We start from the raw sequence: 20,462 nt of genomic DNA, 5'->3' as shown, positions 1-20,462 counted from the left end.
GTGTGTGTGTGTGTGTGTGGTACACATATTTCAATGTAATAGTATAGAAAATGTCTGTCCAAAGATACATTCCTCCTGATATTCACGACATGACAAGGGGCCATAGCAGACAAAATGTAATTACAAAGGCAACCCAAAAACATAACAGTTGTGACCTTTTGTCCACTAATGGAAACATGGATATGAGCGGAGCTATTATCATATTAGTTGTTATCCCTATAGTTTATTACCTGAGAAACTGAGGTATGTGCATGAACCCAGCTGTGATATTAAAGTCTCAAACCAGGATGTTTTCCAAAATAATCTGCAAATATGGGGCAGTCTGGGGCCGTGAAATTAGGCAAACACTGCAATGACAAAGTAATAAGATGGCCTGGGTTAAATACAAATTGCATAATATAAAATTGGTTAAATCCCATGTTTTGACTATGGTCACCTAAAAATGTAATTCAACAACAAAGCCTTTTTGATCCTGATGTGTTGGTTACTAGGCGCTCGTGTAATATTTAGTCTGTGTTGTAAGAGACGTCGGCATCAGACCTCTCTGAATCCTATCATCCACCGACCGGCACATTTACAAGGCAAATACACTTTGTTTTTCTTCTTGTCGCTCATAAAGATCATAAACTGCACGCAGATCATGATACCAGATATAAACCCTGCCCCGCTTTTCTCTCTTTCCATTCATTAATCTTTCTTCCTTCCAGGCATGGACTGCAGTTTCAGAGGGAGATGTTTGCATGCAGAATTGTGAATAGAGATTTTCCAGTTGTTTTTCCTTATTCCTGGTTTGATATATCAACTGCTGCCATACGGCTTATCACTTTTCCAGTTGTGATGAAAGTAACCAGTCGATGTGTCAGATTAAATCTAAAACTCTAAATCCGGCATTGGCTGATAAAGGGACTATTTTTAATCCTTATCTGATTTAATATAATTATTTTTTTTATAGGCTGCTTTAATCAACCAAGTGATCCTTTGTATTATTTCATGTATTTTCAGGTACGTCATTGTGTCACGGATAATGTTATTCTAACTTTTGTCTTTATATTTAAGCAGAAATGTCTAGATTCTTGTGTTTCTGCATGTCCATGTTTCATATCAGATATAATCTTTTTTTGGTGAATATTCAGAGAAGTGTGTTTTGTGATAAATTAAATCAAAGCAGACAGAGCCTATCATAGTTCACTGGCACCATCTAGCTGTCAATTTCCTTAAAGACACATGCAGTGTTTCAATCTTTTTAGCAGGCAAGGCTTAAGAATTCAAACCGTGTCTTTCTTATAATCCAACACCTCAACTATGTATAATTGTGTTATGACAGCCATGTTCTGCCACGTGACAACATTTCAAGAATACCAGGTAGAAGAGAATAAATGGTTGACACGTGACGTGTTGTAAAAAAGCAATACCAATACACATTTTTGAACACACAAAGAAATAACAATGCATGTGACAGCAAATCTGAGTACCAAACTATATTTATTGTATACAGTAGTAAAAGACCACAAATAATGTACAAATCAGTAGAGAAACAAATAACATAAGACGTGGGCCCAATTCTTCGTACATGACAAGGCTTAGCTCATGTTGGCCAAGCTTAAAATATCCTAATCTAGCTAACTAAGTTCTTCAAATGCAAGCGGAAGGCAGTCCTGATTACTTCTTTTTTTGTGAATGAAAAGCTCAAATCAGGATCAATACTTGATGTGCTTGTGCAGAGGTATGTTCTTGGGAGAATAACAAAAAAATAACTATGTACCAACCTAGCTTGTCAAATGCTTGTTAATCACTGTAGGAAGGATGATAGTTTGGTAGTCCTTAATAGTATTAGTGAACATTTGAGCATGTGGCAACAGTGAAGCTTTTCAAACAGTGATGTTATATGTTAATTAAAAACGTTTAATGTTTGGCATTTACAGTTTTTATTCATATAGAATGCATACAAAAATACAGCTGACACATGATTTGGACTACAATTTAATTACCGAAAAAAAGAAAGCTCCTTTCTAGTGTGGCTGAGCAAAACTACATCCAAGGTTATGGAAACGTATCTTGCGGAGACTTGAACACATGAAAATAAATTACATTTGGAAAATTTAAAAATGTTTTTTCATGATCCAATTCACTCTGAAAATAATCTTGTGGACTACTTGATTCAAAAACACATTTTCCCGACTCAACTGAGACACCCAAGTTCAGGTCAGGGCATCAACAACAAGCAATCTCATGTAATGGTGTACGAAGAACGGGGCCATGTGGGTACAGAACAATTATCTCCCAAACTGCATTGGTTGCCCTCCTAATTTGCAACAAACTGAATGCATCCTTCTCTGAAGTGTAAAATAATGGAGACACTCATCACCACCTAAGACTGTTTGCAGATCTGAAGTCAGGCTTTTGAACAGATTGCCTTAAGCGTTTAAACAAAAGAAAATAGGTTGATTTCTGACAAAGCAGCAAAAAGTGTCTTCAAAATGAGTTGGCAGAAACTGACTATTATTGGATATCCGCTCTCAAACTAAGAGCTGCTTTTCTTCAAAAACATTTAGAATCAGTTTTCTCATGAGTCTACATTCTCAAAGACAATGCAGAGATGACTCAAGAACAGCATTGAGTAACAACCTTCGAGTTATTACCCCCAAAATGTAAAACACACAAGCAAAGCCAATTGTAAGAAACCATTAAGGACTGGCCATTGACCACTGACCAGCTTAAATCAGAAAAAGGGGCAAGAAAACAAGTCATGTATTCCACATTAAGAGACCATCGTTACAAAGATAGACCACAACCAGTTCCAGCAAAGGATAAATAACATTTGTTATCTTTTGTCTGGATGAGCGAATAAAAGTCTGTACCACGGATACCCAGAGAAGATTTCTCAATTAAAAAGGAAGCAAATAACATGAATTAAATACAAACTCCCTTAAAATGTGACGGGTTAGACCTTGCAATTTGCTTCTACAGTGATCCAAGTACATCAAATATAAAACAGAAGTTCATTCTTTGGAGTATTGGTCCAAGCCCCAAAACTTAATCTAACATCCACTGAGACTTCTATAGGAAAATCAACAAGCCTCCTGCATGGTAATTGTTAAAAGACAATTAAAAAACAAACAAACATTGCAGAACTCTTAAGCGAAAGCACCTAAAATGCAGAGAATTAAAATACCTTTCTTGACAGAAAAGCAGGAGTCACCGTTCAGATAAAAAAAGCACATGAAAGCGAAGTGAAATGGAAGGCGGGTGTGTATTAAGTTCAGATGGGTGCTTCCACTTCACAACATTTCCATGCCTACTGAGTGTGACCCCGGACAAAAACTTGCATTCAACCCTGATGGATGAAAATTGTGACAATATACCAGATACTAAGCTTTCACTGGAGAGTGAATGAGAAGCACTGACAAACCAGGAACACATGTGACGCGCTGTTCGTCCAATCGCAGCCTGCGGTGTCGGAAGGAAAGGTTGTCCTGATTGGCCAGCAGAGAGACTGTTGACACGCACAAAAGTTCAGTCCTGGCTGTGACAGTACATAAACAGCTTAGGGGCCCCCTCCCCTCACACACCTGACGAAGAACCATGACAGACATCTCAACTGAAGAAATAATAATAATAAAGATAATAATAGTAGGCTGAGAGGAGCGATGGGAAGGGGAGGGACAGTGAAGGTGGCTGAGGGTGGCCGTCAATTAGGGTGGTGGTGGTGGTGGGGGCTTAGCAGTGTCCGCCTGTCTGCTGCTGGAAAACATCTATGGTGTCTTCATCTTCCATCTCCAGCTGAGAGAGGCAGAGGAAAAGAGATCCCAGTAAGTACATATAAACAATAACTATACAGGTATAATGATGCAGATTTATAAATATAACATTTTAGTAAACTTTTCAGAGACGCTAAATAAACATTGCTGAATATTCTCTTCAACAGTGACAGGCTTCTATGTTGCATAATATATTACCTGTGCAGGTGTATCCGTCTCATTGATAGGCTGGCCGTCAAACCTGAACCTGATCTGCCTTATTGCGAGACCCTGCAGAAGTGAGGACCGACATGATGGTGAATTTACACATAGTAGCAACATGAAGTGTGCAACTAATGATAAGGCTGTTTGAGGTGTTTCAGTAAGTTCAATTTGGTCGTTCAGCTTACCTGTCGGTCACAGTATGCCTTCATCAGTTTGCTGAGCGGTGTGTGTCTTTTGATTTTGAACTGGACCACCGACCCATCTTGCCCTGCAACCTTAAGATTGATGTGATCGTTCTCAGTCTTTACTCCCTCCTGCAAAAAAAAAGTGTTTAACATGGCGTAAACATGCAGGTTACAAGCTACAGAGTCACCACATTTATGACACTAATGGAGCTTACTCTGAAGTCACTGCATGGTTCACTGCAAAAGAGCAGTATTACAGTTGCATGACAAACGAGGTAACATAAGTTACCACTTACCAGGCTGCCAGCTAACGCTACAAGCCTGAAACTTTTAAATACATTTAAGTGAAAACTCGATGTGTGGTGAATGAAAACACAATTAAGTAGTTATTTAAATAAACAAACGTATGTGAGTCAGCATAAAACATGCAGGTTAAGGTTGCTTCAGTCACAGATGCTAACGTTAGCATGATTAGCTTCGGGCTAGGTATTTGGCACACGAGCCCCTTTAAGACCGATACTGAGTTTAGCTGCCGGCTAACGCTGCTAGCGGTTTTGTTTGGTTGTACTGATGCAAAAAAGGCACTGATCCATTAAAAACAACCACAATAGCACAGCTACAGTGTATTTTATTTCTGTGATGCACCTCCATTTGCGCTCTTTTGTAGCTGCTGCAGTTGCGGCATTTTCTGCGTTGCGGGCATAACGTGGTCCCGTTTCGACAAAGAAAAAAATCCGCAAATGACAATCATGGTGTAATTGACATTTCCGAGCAAAATCTTCGAGTCTCCATTTAGTATGACATCATATATCCACCAACAGAGTTATTTGTAGCCGCATGTAGATGTAAATATGGATGTGACTGGTACTCATTCATTTGCGAAACAAACACTGCGCCGATTCAGAGAAACGTGCAAACCAGGCCATTTTAGATTGCACATCTAAGAAATGGTTTGGCAGGAAATCTACTCAGCAATCACTATAAATATACAGCTATTTAATTCCTTATATCTTACCTTTGGCTTTTCCTCTGACATCCTGGCTGTATTTTGTGTGCTGGGGGTTCAAAGTAATCGGTTAATTGGGCTATATTTGTCTCTCTGCCGCCTTCTGTGCTCTCTTTTCCTCCGCTGTCGGGTGCGCGCTTTGGACCGAAGTTATAATGAAACGATTGGATCCGAGAAGACCACGTGACTGGTAAATCTCGGGAGCGCGGACACGGGAGCGCGCATATGCTAATTACTCGAGCACGCGAGCCCATGGAGTGAATGCTCTTCTATTCCTCTTAATACTCCTACAATAGCATGTTTTTATAGGATATGTATATATATGTATTAAAACAGTAAGTAGGCTATATAAAGTAGTGCATGAAAGTTATATTAAAAACATTTTTTTCAGATTTCAAGCACCATTTTAAATGTCCTTACGGCTTCAAAACTATTTTACCCACAAACACTATATTTACTAAAAGCAAGTTTAACTTATAGAAAAATCGTTTATTTTAACTGATATTTAATTATATATTAAATATAAACATTAGGGCTGGACCCGAATAACCAACTGTTGTAAAAATAGGATTTGGATTTTCAATTTGGGTTTAGATTTCTTTTTTTCTCTCTCAGAATACCTGACATACATAACACGTCAATAATTCCTGTTTCTCCCATTTATTCAATTATTAACAATACAACAAACTAAGTGACTTTATAATGTGGAAAAATACACTAATTTAATTCAAACGAAGGTTTTGTATTTCAGAGCTGTACCATCCATCTTAGCTGAGAGCGTAGATGTCTGCCGTTGTACTTCTCGAGTCTTGTGTCATGGAGACATCAGGCAGAGCGCTTGGACTGTATCGGAGAGGCTTTACAGTTTAAAATATGGAACTTTCTCACTTACCTGAACCTGACTGACAAAATATAATATACTGGCAAAAGTTCTTGTTTAAATTATAGCACAACAGAGTCAAATCACACAATAAAAGTCCAGCGTCAATAAGGATTAAAATATAAGTCCAGAGTCTTTTTTATTTGGCTTGTGTGTCTATACAGGATATACATGCAATGTAGAATTAGGCAGACTTTTATCAATCATCAGGATCAACACATTCAATTTTAATTAATAATTACTAGGAGCAAGGGTACAGTGAAACATGGAGCAGTAACACAATACAAAATTGCCTCCTACATCCCCGGATAAGAATGACTCAATTTGAGATAAGATAAGTAATTAGACAGTACAAAAAGAGCGTATACTTTAAGTTATTCTCAAAATCAGCAGCAACTCAGAGGGGCAAAACAGATCAATCTGAAAATGTGCAGATACAAAGATATTATAGCAACCAAGCTGGATTCTCTCCATTCTGTACATTTAAACTAAGGACTTTACCTAATAAATAGTATAAGGCTGATGCTATCGGAGCCACACAATAGACTATTATAGTCTTGAAAAGCACTGCTGCCACAGACGTCTATTCTAGCTTTTGGTTTACAACCTCTTAGGAAATCACATTGAGCACAACAAACCTATTCATTGGCTGGAAAGAACAATACATGCTAAACAAAACTACTGTCACCTGTCTTAGCTATATTACATTAATTCTCACATCTACAAAACATGTTGTTGATGTCTGCTCTGCGAGAGGTCAGAGTTCAGAGGAAAAGAGAAAGATCCTCATGCGAATTTGGAGTATGGATTTTGCCCACTTAGTCCTGGAGAAACATAAAACAATCAGTAAAAGTCTTGAATCAACTTCATTTCAAAGAGTAGTCTTTGGGAAACATGTGTACTTGTTTTTCTTGCTGAGAGCTAGAGGAGAGGACTGGCACCATTGTCATGTCTTTCAGACTAAAAGGAAGCTAGCATCAGCAGCTGGTTAGCCTAGCTTAGCACAAAGACTGTAAATAGTATTCAACATCTATTGCTATGTCTGTAATCTGCTTACCAGTGGGTCTAAAGTTGATCAATATTGTGTTATTTTGCATTTGTTTATATCTAAAGAACAACGTGTACCAATAACACATTCAAGGGAGACGGAACAACATATCACTTATTTTGGACAAATGTGTATGATAAAGACAGGAAAAAAGGTAGTATGTAAGCAAGTGAGTGTGCTCACCATATTTCTTCCTGATATCGTTATGTCTCTCGTTCATTTCAGCTTTCCTGTAAGGACAAAACAATCTCTTATGAGCACAATGACTGATAATACGTTTTAAACACTCAAACACTCCCATAAGTCATGTGGCTACAAGCCAGTTTGGGCTGGTAACAGTTTGACGTATGCTTTTGTAGTTTGCTATGACGGGAACTGATATGAATCATGTCCACCAAGGCAACAGGGGCAACTAGAGTGGCAAATGGCTGTGGATACTGAACCAGTGCCTTTGGCCAATAGTTCTCTATATGAATACATCTAATGTATGTGCATTTTTACTGAGAAAGAGATCCTCACCGGTCGCTATTTCAGTAAGATGCAGCCTGATAGTCAGACCGATTTGCTTTATTATTAACCGTTTTAATTGTAAATTCAAGTCCACCTATTGTATCTGAATTCACGTGTTACTGTGTATCTTGAAACATCGTGTAGCACAAGGGCAAACATCACTTTAACAGAACATCATTTCTTACCTTTCTTCCTGCTTTGTCCTCGTCTTGTTGGCCTGTTTCTGCAACTTGGCTTCCGTCCTTTTGGATCTGACACACAAGTTAGGCTAAGGTTAGATCCTGGAAAGGTACTCAGTGAGTGTTTCCAGGGCAGACGCCTTAAGGTAACCACACCAAAGCTGACAGAAATGTTCAGCATGTGGCCGAATTATCTTATCATCATTGAACTTAAATATTCCTAAATACACAAGGATCATATTCATATCATAACATCACCTTGTAATGAATTAAGTTCCAGGCACAGAAGTATATTAGGAAAGTCGACGTGACATTAATCTAGACTTATTCTGGCTTCAAACTCACCAAAATGTACTTTCTGATTTCATCATTCAATGACAAATTAAAGAAAAGTTTGTTTGTTTGTGTTATTGTTTGTTAAATGCAAGTATGTATATCTTTTTGTATTACTCATGTCTAATGACAAAATCCATAAAGTTGCAGACACTGTAACAGATAGACGGTAGGTACTACAACTATACAAAACAAATCATGTCTGACCTTTCTCCTTTACCTACAGTTCATTAAGTCCCTATAAAAAAAGTTGCATATTCCCTTTATCATCATTATCATAGAGCGATAAGATCTCCATAAAGTAGCTCTCTCGCTGCACACTTACCCAAAGTTCTCACACTTGCAGCAGCAGAACAGGCAGATCAGGAAGGCGATGATGAGAATTGCACCCAACACTGACAAGGTGATTATCAACGTCTGGAAGTTCACTACAGACAAAAACAGAGAAACACAATGACAAAGGTATGCAGGAATCCACAGATCCAGATCTACCTTCAAGATAGAAAGAGAAAACACGTTCTTCCTATTATTCAGCACTACTTTTCTTTTCATCACATCATTGACATAGTCACTCTTATCATTCTAATAGTATGTACATTGCAAAGTGACTTTTTTGACCGTTAAAACTTGTAATGTTGCTTGGTTTTTGTGTTATCTTTAGACCAGGAGACATAAAGGTCAGTTCAGTGCAAGACAGAAGTGCAAGTCCCAGTTTGACATTTACAAATACATGTCAAAACTGTAAGTACTCTTGTGAGAATGTTTAATTATCTGTGTTCATTTTTAAGCCCCATTTTTGCTGTAGTCTGACCTTGAAAAGCACACCAATACTTTATTTATCATCATAATTAATATAATTGACAGCCAGTAGGGGCATATTGTACATATGAGACAACAGAAATGTGTCTATTGTCAGAAGATTTTCAGAAACATTCTATTGCCTTACATTTCATTGAGTATTTCAGACAATTGAGACATTGTAGATATCAAAATTGTGTTTGATTTAATCTGGGGAGCTGTCATGGACCCTTTTCCCCACTTTCTGGTGTTTCATAGACCACACTGAGTTGATTAATTTACAATGAAATAGATCTGTACTGGCAGTCCTTCATCAGAGGAATGTAGCTGAGTCACCTGTGACATTTGCTTGAGTTAACTTAGGTTGGACTAAATGGAAAAATACGAATGATTAACCAGTTCCTTAAAACAAATAATTCATTTTTTGCATAGGAATTGACAAAAAATCCCTAAGTGAATAATGAACTATAGGCTTATGTAATGCACTCATTAAAAGGGTCTTTAACAGTTTAGCTTCTTCTACCCAACACAATCTCCTGTTAACGTTGAAAGAATGTACATCTGAGTATATGTTGATAGAAGTGTGATTTTATATATGATTGTATATTAATGTGTTTGTATTTCTTACTCCAGCAGAGCCCCCAGCGTGCTTCTTTCAGAGGACAGAGTGCATGTGGTGGAAGGATGGTCTTCACTGGATACGTTACACACAACTTGGATGTGATACACCACAGACACTGTAAAAATACCAAAACACATAAAGACTTATTATCTGAATTGGATCAGGTAGTCATATGTAGGACACAGTTGAAAATTGAGGAAAACCGTGAGAGTGGATAACAGATCAGTTAACTCCTCAAACCTGTTTAACTGGTATGGAAGTGGAGGAGGTGCGAATGGCTTTGTTTCCTCCACCTGTAGCAGGATGCTTGTTTTTCAATCATAAACACACGGAGACAGACTCACAACAAAGGGAAATTGACCCAGCAAAAACAAAAGAACTGACCGACACATTTTTCAGACATTCCTCGCAGTTTGTCCCATTCTTCTGCTCACACGCTGCGAGAAAAGAAAATCAGTTTAGATAAAAGAAAACACAAAATGATCCACAGAGGGTAAATAAAGGAGTCAGTTTGAGGTCCTCAAATGTTTCCTCATTAAATAAACAACTTTAATAATAGCTGGAAACACTGTGAGAGGTAGATTAAATGACGCATGAGCTCACTGTGGTTTTTGTAACTACTGCTAATCCTCATGGGACATTTTTCATAGAGACACAGCACAGTAAACATACAGGCTCCACACCAGTCATGTTATTATCAGCAGACTGCACAGGACAACAGCTGGGGTTATCTAAGTGTAGCCATTTCCCCTAAAATGAAGGTGTAAACAAACCAAGTATCCTTGTTATGTGGTTGGTTGGGTTGGTTTGTGGCTAATCCAGCAGGTTTCTTTACTCTGAATTAAAAAGTGGGGGTTGTTGAAAGCGACTCATTGTTCCGGTTTAGAGGTTTCAACAATACACAAAGATATGAAACTAACAGAGGTAGACTGATATTAATGTAGTCACTGTTTATCTTTGTTTTAGGTGAAGATTAATATGCTGAAACTCAGTCTTTATTTATCTTTTTGGCAAATAGTTTTATGAGAAATCTGAGACCAGAACAATTTATTTGAACTGTGTTGGTGCTATATTTCACTAAAGTGTGTTTGGTTGTTTTATGTCCTGTTCTATTATTCAAAATGTAAGATATTAGAGAGCTCAAACACGAAATAAAAAAACGGAAAATATTGTAATCTAAGGTCAAAGCAGTGTTTTAATAAATCAGGTGTCTATTTGTTGCCTTTCAATTTTTCCTAGCACATCATAAATCAAAACGATGGAACTAAAATCGATTAAAAAGAAATGGAGTGTGTCTGTAGCAGCAATGAATTCCTCAGTGATTCACTGATTCCCACTCCTACCTTGGTCAGGTGAAGACTTAGCGAAAACTGTCGCTAAACCGAAGAGAAGCAGCACAGCAGCGAGACAAATCCGTGAATCCATCATTATAGACGCACAATATTCCAGATATTATCCCTCAGACTCTTCGTCTGGGAAGATTTGTAAATCCTGTAAGCGTAAAAACAGGAAATGTCTGTTGCTTGGATGCTGAAACTCGAGAAGTGAACTTAGGGAGAAGGAACTGATCACTGAACCCTGACGCACGCTCAGTACGCAAAAACGAGTGGGGGAAGGCATTTTTACCTTGAAGGTAAAGTAAAGTAAACAAAGAAAAGTGTCTCCTCTCATTATATTTTCCCAATGTTTTCACTTCTTTTGCAGAATTTCACTAGTTTGACTAATTGTATCAGTTTATATTCAGATATTGAGTACATGGGTTCACAAGATGCAGGCTATTTGGGCGTTTTTCGGACATTTTTGGAAGAGGAAGGTAGAAATTAATTAATTTAACATTACTTTTTACATATAGCCTACATATTATTACATTCTTTAAATCACTTGATGTTTTCTCTATAATATTTGCTCTTTATGAAGAGTTCTCTATAGTGACTAGTGGATAGGTATAGATAAATATGCAATGGTAGTAAATCAGTGAAATCTGAGAAGTTTACAGTAGAAATTGCTCCTTTTTTGGACCTGCTAACAACTGAAAGACATTGACAACTTGAGCCTCAATCAGAAGCTGTGGTTTATTGAGGAGAAAACAAGACGTGGTGTTTTTTTATAAATTCAAAATGTTTTAAAAATATTCTAAATTGGCTATTTTTAAAGTGAATTGACATCATTTTGTTTCAATCTGCCTGTCGAACAAGCAAATAAACATATTTCCCCAAATCTCAAAACTGTTCCTTACATCTAAAATAGTTGTTTTATTAGCTGTTAAATTAACATGGAGAAATGTTTCCTTTTATAATAGCGGAAATATAATGTAGCATACAATGAAAATATAAGTGGAGTACAAGTAACTCAAAACGTTATTTATGTAGTGCTCAAATAAATATCCTAAACCTTACTTTACTGGTCAGAATAAATTCACAAAGACAACATGAACTAGAGGACAATAATTCCAATAATTTATTAAAGCATAATTTTGTAAAGCCAGTTACAAATAAAAAAAGAACAACACACATATCTCTCTCTTTCTCTTTTCTTTTGTTATAACAAGCACAATGTTAATGACGATAATATGCATAATCTAAGATAAGAACGGGCCCCACTTTGGCCGCCTGCGGCTGATAACAGGACCCTTTGTGATGAAGTTGCCCTTGGAAACGGATTTGGGATCAGAAATCCAACATAATTTCTCTGCAGTAAACTCACTGATCACATGTCAGCCACTATGGGCAACTTCTTCCCACTCAGTGTAATATCAGTGATATATGGTTCTGATATTCACTTATATCAGAACCATAGATATAGAATAACTAGAACAGACAGATCCAGGTTCCTCCTTACATATGGCTTATGGGTTCTCTGGTTCTCCTTTCCTTTTAGCCAAAACTAAAATAACTAGAAGTTCAAACAGGAACCTGTGAGTGAGTTCTGCTTATTCTAAATCTATAGGCAGGATCCCAGTGGGCTGTGTGTCTGAGGCAGGGCCGTAGCTAACATTCAGGACACTGAGGTCATGTCCTTTGTGTCTTTTCTAGGAATTTTTGGTATTTTATCATAGGTGGTAAAGGGACATTTATTTCTTCAATGAAAGAACATGATTGGAGTGTTTTTAAGATTAAATGCATTTAGTTTTTTTACTTTAAATATGTGCAGGCCAAATCTATATTTTAGCTATTTTCTGAACAGAATGCTATTCCAGTTCAGTATGGGTTCCTAAAAATTAAGTAGCCATTCAACAAATGTACATTTTCAATTATGCTTCCAGAGAACCATATTGTCTTTTATATTTTACTTATAACAAATTGTATATTTGGGGGTGTTGAAAATCTTGACTCATGACCTCAGTATTACGTCCTGGCTACGGCCCGGAAGTGTGGCGCTTCAGGTAGACAAAACATTTCAACCTTTAAAGTTCCACTTCATTGAAATATCTGGCAAACCATAAATATTTTCAGGTCAAATATTAAACAGAAACTTGTTAAAAAAAACTTCAGCTGACAAATGAGTTGGGCCATGTCTTGATATTAGTATGTTCTGTGATATCTAAGTATTCCCTCTAGATATTCAATGTTGGGAAACACTTTGTCTCCAAGGGTTTGTCATACAAGAGGGGATAATTATGTCTACCGGCAGTGCCACAGAGAGAGGTGACAGAACAGTGAATTCTCTTTCAGTCCACGCACTCACGCACACTCACGGACACACGCACACACACACAGCAGTGATGACTGTCAGCATTCCCAGCGATCAAAAGCACATCTGGGCCCATATCCTCACAGTGTCTTATCCTATCCGCTCCTCTTACACCAAGATTGTAAAATTCCAATATATTTGTATACAATATTCTTCCAAACACACCTTGCAATACATACAGTACAATTATAATTAAATAACCCTCTAACCCTTATAAGCCCATGCTTTTTTCCTCTAAATCACAATCACATCACCATTCTTTGCAAATGTTAGTTATGTAAATACTTCTTAATTTCAAGGAATACACTCATTATAAATCACTTCTCATTTCCAACTGTTACACTATGAACACACACACACACACACACACACACACACACACACACACACACACACACACACCACTTCAGGGTGGTTAAGATAGCAGAGGGCATACAGTACAGTAACAGTAGAAGTATCAGTAATAGAAATCACATGTTCATAAACAGGTTGGAAACATAAACAAACCGGAGCTCTTATGCGTTATTGTTCACTAATCTTAGTAAATAAATAAAATAAGAAAAGCATGAGCAGACAACGATATATAACACTGTATGACTCCAATTAATGCTGCAGAGTGATTTACAACAATGCATACGTCATCAAACACTGTGAAACCACAACCACCAAAGCAGCCTGTCTCATTATGGTCTGTGTTTTTAATAGTTATTTCTCTGTGAGTCACATTAATGGCACAGCCAGTGAATTATAGCATTGTTTTTGGACATACAGTAGTCATTATTAACACCATTCATTTGCATTTACACAAGAGGTGTCACATTGTATTTAGTATGGCATCTGTACAGTGGCCCACCAATAATTCAGTAATTACTCTTATAATGTGTGATATACAGTACAAAACAATACATGTTGGTTCATGTGTGTATATGAATATACAGTAGATATATGTAGTGTGTATTACAAGTAGACATGGACAGGGAAAGGTTTTGTTTTATACTATTCTGGTTGATATTGTTCTCCCTGTAGTGCCAAGCGAGGCTGTTTCCCATGCCCTGACTCTCCATGTCGAGTTAAACTTGACCAGAGAGCCTCCAAAGCAAAACCTCTACTCTTTCTTCTGAAGAATATCTCTTTGATATTGTTCCGAAATATTTAAAGCCACTTCCTTTGGCTGTGTTTTCTTCTTGTGGCCACACGGTGGCACTGACGAGTGAGCGAGTGAACACTATATGTGGAGCTCATTTTCCCCTTTAGTAGCCCCTGAAGAAGAATCATCATCGAGTCCTTTTTCTCAGTCACAAACAGATGCGATACAGCTGATGTAACACATAAACAACAGAAAGAGAACAAGAAAGAGAAAGCAAGCAATAATTTAGCGTAATAACTTAATATCAACAGCAAACAAAGATGCAACAAGAGTGAGGACACGTGAAGAGAAAGAGAGAGACTCTTGAAAGTGGAGGAGAGAGAAAGAAACAGATTTAACTGAGAAAGTGTGGCTTTCTTCTGTCTGGCAGTGCACTGGGGGGTGGAGGGGGGGTTGGGTAGGGGGTCGCCACCTGGAGCAGACTTGTATTGGGCGGCTGAGTTGTGCTTGTTATTACTGAGTTTTGTCCGGAAAAAGGGAAGCGGAGGGAAGTTTGGAGTGTGCTTGAACATCTACATGCAGGACTACAACTGGCGGGTTATGTATTTGAAAGGACCGTCCCAAAAAACAGGTGGTTTTCTTTGACATGCACATTTTTAAATAGATCCCCCTATCCCAAGTGAGACCCAGGCCAGTAGAGTGTGCGTTTGGCTTCTGTGTCCACTTCCATCTTTATTTTCCTCCCATTCGATCATCCATCACTCTTGATTCAGCCTCGAGGAATAGCTGGTTGGTGCGACTGCCTCCATATAAAAACAACCAACCAATGCAGGGGGGCCAGAGGCGTCTGTGGCCCCTGGATGAACCGGGCTCTGATTGGTTTGTGGGAATCACCTGGCCCAGGAACTGCCGGTGCTGGTAATCGACATGGTGCTGCAGCGTTTCTTCACCACCATGTTAATGTAGGCCCTCATGATCTTGGTGATCTCGCCAACCTAAAGACAGAGAATGAAGTGATTGGTTTATAGTTTTCCAGTGGTGATTATCTTTTATTTATGAGAAGAGAGTCTCGTTGAAATAAAAAACATGATTGAATAAACGAAAACATCTAAAGTTAGATGTCTCTGCCTTCAATTCATAAAAACTCCTTTAAAGTCATCCAGAGAAACCAGTTCAGTTTAATAAAGTTGATCAAATAAATGACCACTTTCGGATCCTCATCAAAAATAACAAACAAATAATCAACATTTTATAGACTAAATAAGTAATGAAAAGATGAAACTAATCTGCAGCTAGGGTTGAGTACCGAAATCCAGTTCCGATTCGCAGCCCTTAACGAAGAAAAAATACTTGAAAATGATAAAAGTTAGTAAATATTGAGCTCTCACCAGTGGTGTCTCGAAGTACATCTCCCTCTCGTCCACGATGATCTTGTAGGTGCAGGGCTGTGACGCCCCAAAGAAGGTGATGTGAACGTACTGGAAGGTCTCCAGGGGCTTCGGATCGCCTCGCTTATACACCGACAAGTTGTCAGCACTCACGCTCAGCCACAGATCATGAGGGAAACCACCCTCTTTACACTGCAGAAAACAAGAAGAAGTTACTTAGTGGTTTTTGCAACAATCCTTGCTATCCACCATTTGCTCTACTATTCTCTCACCTCCACATCAAACAGAGTAGATCCATATCCAGGCCACTCCTTGCTAATGCTCATGTATTTAAGCATGGCCTGATGCTGGGGCATGCCCTGCAGCCGGGTCCACTTCTCCAGCACGCTGGTCCGTGTGGCCGACGTCTCCTCCTTCACCCACATCTCGTGCATCTGCTCCTCCTCCACCTGCAACGACAGCCAATCAATGAAGAGCACTTACAGTTTCTTAAAGAAATTCAGAAAGCAAATCCAGTTTCTTAGGGAGGTCCATCTTTGATTTTGTAAACCAGACTAGTTTGAACGATCATGTAGACCCCTTAATCTTATGTTAATCGATAAATAAAAAACAAGTTACTTTGTTAATGCATACATATTTCAGCTGAAGGGGGACTTTATTACTTCTGTGTAACATTTTGGGAACCAGACTCTTCCTCAAAACTCTGACTTTTTTTACAGGACTAAACATGTGTGTGCAAGTCTGAGGAATTACGTGAATTTAACATTTTTTGCCACCATTTTGTATTGTGTGTAACGCTTGCTAAAGACTGCAAAGAACTTTAAAATGTCAGCACTCTGTGGTTCTAAAAACATAAAGTATACATAATTAGCAGTAAAATGTGCTCCACTTGCACCACTGACCTTCTGCTTCTTCAGAGACCCAGTTTTAAAACTTCTCCTCAGGCTGCCGTCCAGGAAGCTCGGGGTCCTTCGTTTCTCGCCCCCCACGCCCCCCAGTCCTCCCACCGTTCCCTTCCCGTCTCCTGCTCCTGCTCCTCCTCCTCCGGCTCCACCTGCCGCCCCAACACCCTGCTTGGTGGTGTGAAGGATGCGATTGCGGAGGCGTCTGATAGGATAAACGCTACCCAGGCTCCATCCGGCTCGTCCTGCCCCGTCGCCGTGGAGATACTGGAGACGTAAAGCGGCCAGGTGCTGCAAAGCCTCCTCTGAGGCGGGGAAGTGACCGCTTATCAAAGACTCATGAGCCTGAGAGAGAAAACAACAACATTTATTGTGTATCATACGGATCTTAATTTAATTAATTTAATAACATTAGTTTTTCCACTAAGCAAGTAAAAGGGATTACAAACAGTGTAAAGATGTAACTTAACTTTTGTGGTTATTTTAGTGATATTCCCTGAATCTTTTAAAACTTCAAGGCTACCACATTTGCCTTTCATAAAACTAGGAGTAATGAGTGTTTCAATTGCAGAGGGCACGAGGTGCTGAAAACATAGATCAATGTACGTATATTATGTTTAGGAAAACCTCAAATCTGTCAACTTCTGTCAAAAATCCATCTGTTTTCTTGATTAAGCCATCATTTATTTTGCATTGATCCAATCCTGTCCTGTTTGATTTTGAAATGACCTCAAGTATTAAGTAGTGATATTATTATTGAGAAAGATATTTCATTTCAATTGGTAAAATGATGAGACAGTGTGTTGTGTAAAGCGTACCTGCTCAAACATAAACGCAAACTCCACTCCTTCTTTTGGCATGCTCTCTACATCCAAGAAGCAGTAGAGCTTGAAGTAGAGTTTCCATTCTCCTTCTTCCTCCTCTTCGTCACTGCCGGCCAACCTGGATAAAACAGTAGACGCAAGTTAAGTAACCATATGACCAAAACAATCCACTTACCAGTTATTAATCATTCTAGATCAGTATTTTGACTAGATGACCGCGGTATACATACCTTTCAAACTTGGCCAGAACATCTGCCACGATCACTCTGCTCTCCAAAGCTCGGTCTGTGCATGAGTTGTGTTCAAACAGAGAAAACAGGTTCTTGCTCTCCTCCATGGCCAAGCCTCTGATCAACTTCTCCACAACCTGCAGCAGCAACATAAAAACACAGACATTTTAAAAACCGTACAAAACCGCACACAGTAATACAACCATTTGGTCGTAGGTGTTAAAATATGTTTTACTGAGAGGATGCTATGCCAGATTCTGAGTGTGGTTTGTTATGTGCACCTCTCCAGCTGTGGTGTGTGAATTGATGGAGATCTTGCAGGAGCCTCCTCCGTGGCAGTAGACGGTGGTGCTCATCTCCTGTCTCACCAGCAGGGCGGCGATCTCCTCCTGAGAGGGGACAAACTCACGAGTCTTGGTCTTCTTCAGGGATTCCGCAATGAAACCAGCGTAACGCTCGATATCCGTACCAGGATAACGCTCCCGTACCCTGAGTGAGATATATTTTTGTTGCCATTAATGATAGATCAAGAACAGCACAATACAAAATGCAGAAACAAACACTCACCTCTTCAGGTGGAAGCGGAGGTATCTGATGATGACTCGACTGGGGAGGAAGGTGCAGCTCATGCAGGTGAGCAGGTGCCAGTGAGCCCGGTTGGCGGGGCTGTTAGGCTGAGGCACATGATTGGTCTGCTTGATCACCTGACAATATACCTGAAAAACAGATATGTGGATTTGAGATATGTGAAGTTTGAATCAATCTTTATCAGTAAACTGAAATATCAGACCCTTTCTGAAATATTAGGTTTATATTAAAGTGCTTTTATTACATGTCCTTTTGTCATGTGAGAGAATCGCCTAAATTGATTTATTTACAGTTTTTGGAATGTTTATTCTAGCATTTTTTTTTGCAAAGCTAGTACCTCATCCCTGAGAGGGCGCAGGTCCTGGCAGGTCTGCAGGATGCCCTGAATGATGGGCACTGTGTCCGCCAGCGTCTCCATCTCCTGCAGGGAGTTGAAAACTCTCACCGCCTCATCCTGCAGACTGGCATAGCCCTGCTGCCTTTGGACTGCACACAGACAAGGATCATAGAAAAAGGTGAGCAAAGACAGAGAAGAGGGAAAAAAACATGTAGCTTATCAAAGATGCAAGAAATAAAAAAGGAATATTGTGATGATTAGAGCTTTTTTAATCTTTGTTCAGGCAAGCAGGAGTTGTAATTTAATTTGAGGATGCATAGACTAGTTTGTGTTGGACCTGCAAAGGGTAGTTACATTACGAAGCTTTAAAAGCACAAAAACTGGGAAAGCAGAAGGAGAAGACAAGGAAGAAACAGAAGAAAAAACTAAGCTGCCCAGTCAAAGAGTCAGAGAATATCGTCATTTGTCTTTCCCTAACCATTTTTTCCTGACCTTGATGGAAAACAACATGAAGTTAAGGAAAGATGTGAAGGAGGATTCAGAGGGTCTTAGGGAAAAGATCAAATATGTTTCATAAAGCATGGTCCAGTACCCTAAGTGTATAGGAAAGTAAGTACTTAAGCACTTTTCCTCGGCATGTACAAAATCGACCAGCTCTAATCACGGCTGCTGCTTCAGCTCATTTCACTCAAATAGGAACCTTCCTAAGCAAAAAAGACAATTTGACTCCAGTCCAAGCTCTAGAGTTTAGGTTGTTGAGTTTTACTTACGGATGGTGACCTCGCCGTAAGGGAGGGGCAGTAAAGGCGAGTGCAGAGGATGCTGAGTGTATCTGAGGATGGGGTTCCTCCGGTACATCTGCTCCACGATGTCTGCGTTCACACTGTTCTCCTGAGAGCACACAAGATCCAATTCAAGTTAGAAGTCAGTGCATGTTAATACATTTTAATATGCTTACTTAACAGATGTGTGTTTTTTTTTACCTTGATGTCTCTGATGAGCTGCAGAGTCGGGGTCTCTATCGGGGTCTTGCTGTCTATGACTCCCTGTATGGCAGCTGTCCACCTAATGGCCTCGTTCAGCATCTTGGTGTAGAGGCGGTAGGAATGCTTCCTCCCGTAGACGATGATGTTCCAGTAACCTGTGAAAACAGCAATCATATATTACTAACTAAGTAATAAACCAAAAGGATCTTGCTACATGTAATCTCAAGCCTCCTACGTCTAATCCCGGATTACATTTGCCATTTGCACTTCTCTTTGCCCACCTGTCTCCCTGTGCACCCGTTCATCCGGCTGAATGATTGAGCAGAGCGAGTTAAGGACCAGAGTTCCCATCTTGGAGGAGTTTCGCTCGGAGCTCTTGTAGTAATCCAGGGAGCCGTGGGTCAAAACAATCCAGCGCTTCTTCAGCTTCAGGGAGGTGCTCTTAGCATTCGTCTTCATCTCCTTTTGGAGCCAGCCTGAAAGAGAGATAAAGAGAGAGGGAGGGAGATCAGAGGAAAGATGTCATTAATGTGTAGAGGATCAGCAGGGGCATACAATTAATTTAATGATCCGCATGTCTTTTCGTATTGCAAACAAATATTATGTTGCGATATTTTAATCCAAAATATGTCATAAAATTAGGTCTTTAAATACTATATATATATAATATTATTCAAAAAAAATATTATAATAAAAATAAGAATAACATTCCTTTCAGAATCAGAATCAGAATACCTTTATTTAGACCCTCCAGAAAAACGCAGGCAAAATCCTTGATTATGCGATTAAACATGCAGGGTTTTTATTTGATTTTATGCGGTGAAATTGCGGGAAGTTGCGAAATATGCTGAAAGTTGCGAAATATGCTAAATATGCGGGAATAAAGAATAGCAATTTTATTAAATAT

At 39.0% G+C, this 20,462-nt stretch overlaps 3 protein-coding genes across 3 annotated transcripts in view; all 3 read right to left on the bottom strand.

Moving 5' to 3' along the window:
- Positions 1–1,465: 1,465 nt before the first annotated feature.
- On the bottom strand, positions 1,466–5,297 carry LOC104958714 (small ubiquitin-related modifier 3). Its single transcript, XM_010786488.1, has 4 exons — positions 5,163–5,297; positions 4,148–4,276; positions 3,957–4,028; positions 1,466–3,780 (listed from the first exon to the last, which is right to left on the bottom strand). The coding sequence occupies exons 1-4, from the start codon at positions 5,181–5,183 to the stop codon at positions 3,718–3,720; spliced, it is 285 nt and encodes a 94-aa protein (XP_010784790.1). The 5' UTR covers positions 5,184–5,297; the 3' UTR covers positions 1,466–3,717.
- Positions 5,298–6,147: 850 nt separating this feature from the next.
- LOC104958713 (pituitary tumor-transforming gene 1 protein-interacting protein-like) lies at positions 6,148–11,116 on the bottom strand. The gene is made up of 7 exons (XM_010786487.1): positions 10,867–11,116; positions 9,908–9,960; positions 9,530–9,638; positions 8,429–8,531; positions 7,777–7,842; positions 7,265–7,311; positions 6,148–6,857 (listed from the first exon to the last, which is right to left on the bottom strand). Exons 1-7 carry the CDS (start codon positions 10,949–10,951, stop codon positions 6,820–6,822), a joined length of 501 nt encoding a protein of 166 aa, XP_010784789.1. The 5' UTR covers positions 10,952–11,116; the 3' UTR covers positions 6,148–6,819.
- Positions 11,117–11,957: 841 nt separating this feature from the next.
- Positions 11,958–20,462, bottom strand: part of myo10l1 (myosin X, like 1) — a 62,390-nt gene continuing 53,885 nt past the window's right edge. Inside the window, exons 31-42 of the mRNA XM_010786492.1 lie at positions 19,837–20,031; positions 19,553–19,710; positions 19,340–19,460; positions 18,570–18,718; positions 18,212–18,360; positions 17,926–18,133; positions 17,645–17,781; positions 17,409–17,532; positions 16,591–16,935; positions 15,961–16,137; positions 15,689–15,880; positions 11,958–15,295 (exon numbers count right to left, since the gene is read on the bottom strand). Of these exons, the coding sequence (XP_010784794.1) occupies positions 15,191–15,295; positions 15,689–15,880; positions 15,961–16,137; positions 16,591–16,935; positions 17,409–17,532; positions 17,645–17,781; positions 17,926–18,133; positions 18,212–18,360; positions 18,570–18,718; positions 19,340–19,460; positions 19,553–19,710; positions 19,837–20,031 (2,060 nt within the window). The 3' untranslated portion in view covers positions 11,958–15,190. The remainder of the gene's footprint in view (positions 15,296–15,688; positions 15,881–15,960; positions 16,138–16,590; positions 16,936–17,408; positions 17,533–17,644; positions 17,782–17,925; positions 18,134–18,211; positions 18,361–18,569; positions 18,719–19,339; positions 19,461–19,552; positions 19,711–19,836; positions 20,032–20,462) is intronic.

The sequence above is a fragment of the Notothenia coriiceps genome, unplaced genomic scaffold (genome assembly GCF_000735185.1).
Source record: "Notothenia coriiceps isolate Sejong01 unplaced genomic scaffold, NC01 NC01_scaffold00029196, whole genome shotgun sequence".
Lineage (NCBI taxonomy): Eukaryota > Metazoa > Chordata > Actinopteri > Perciformes > Nototheniidae > Notothenia > Notothenia coriiceps.
Note: the sequence above shows the minus strand (reverse complement) of the source record. Positions and strands in the feature narration are given on the sequence as shown.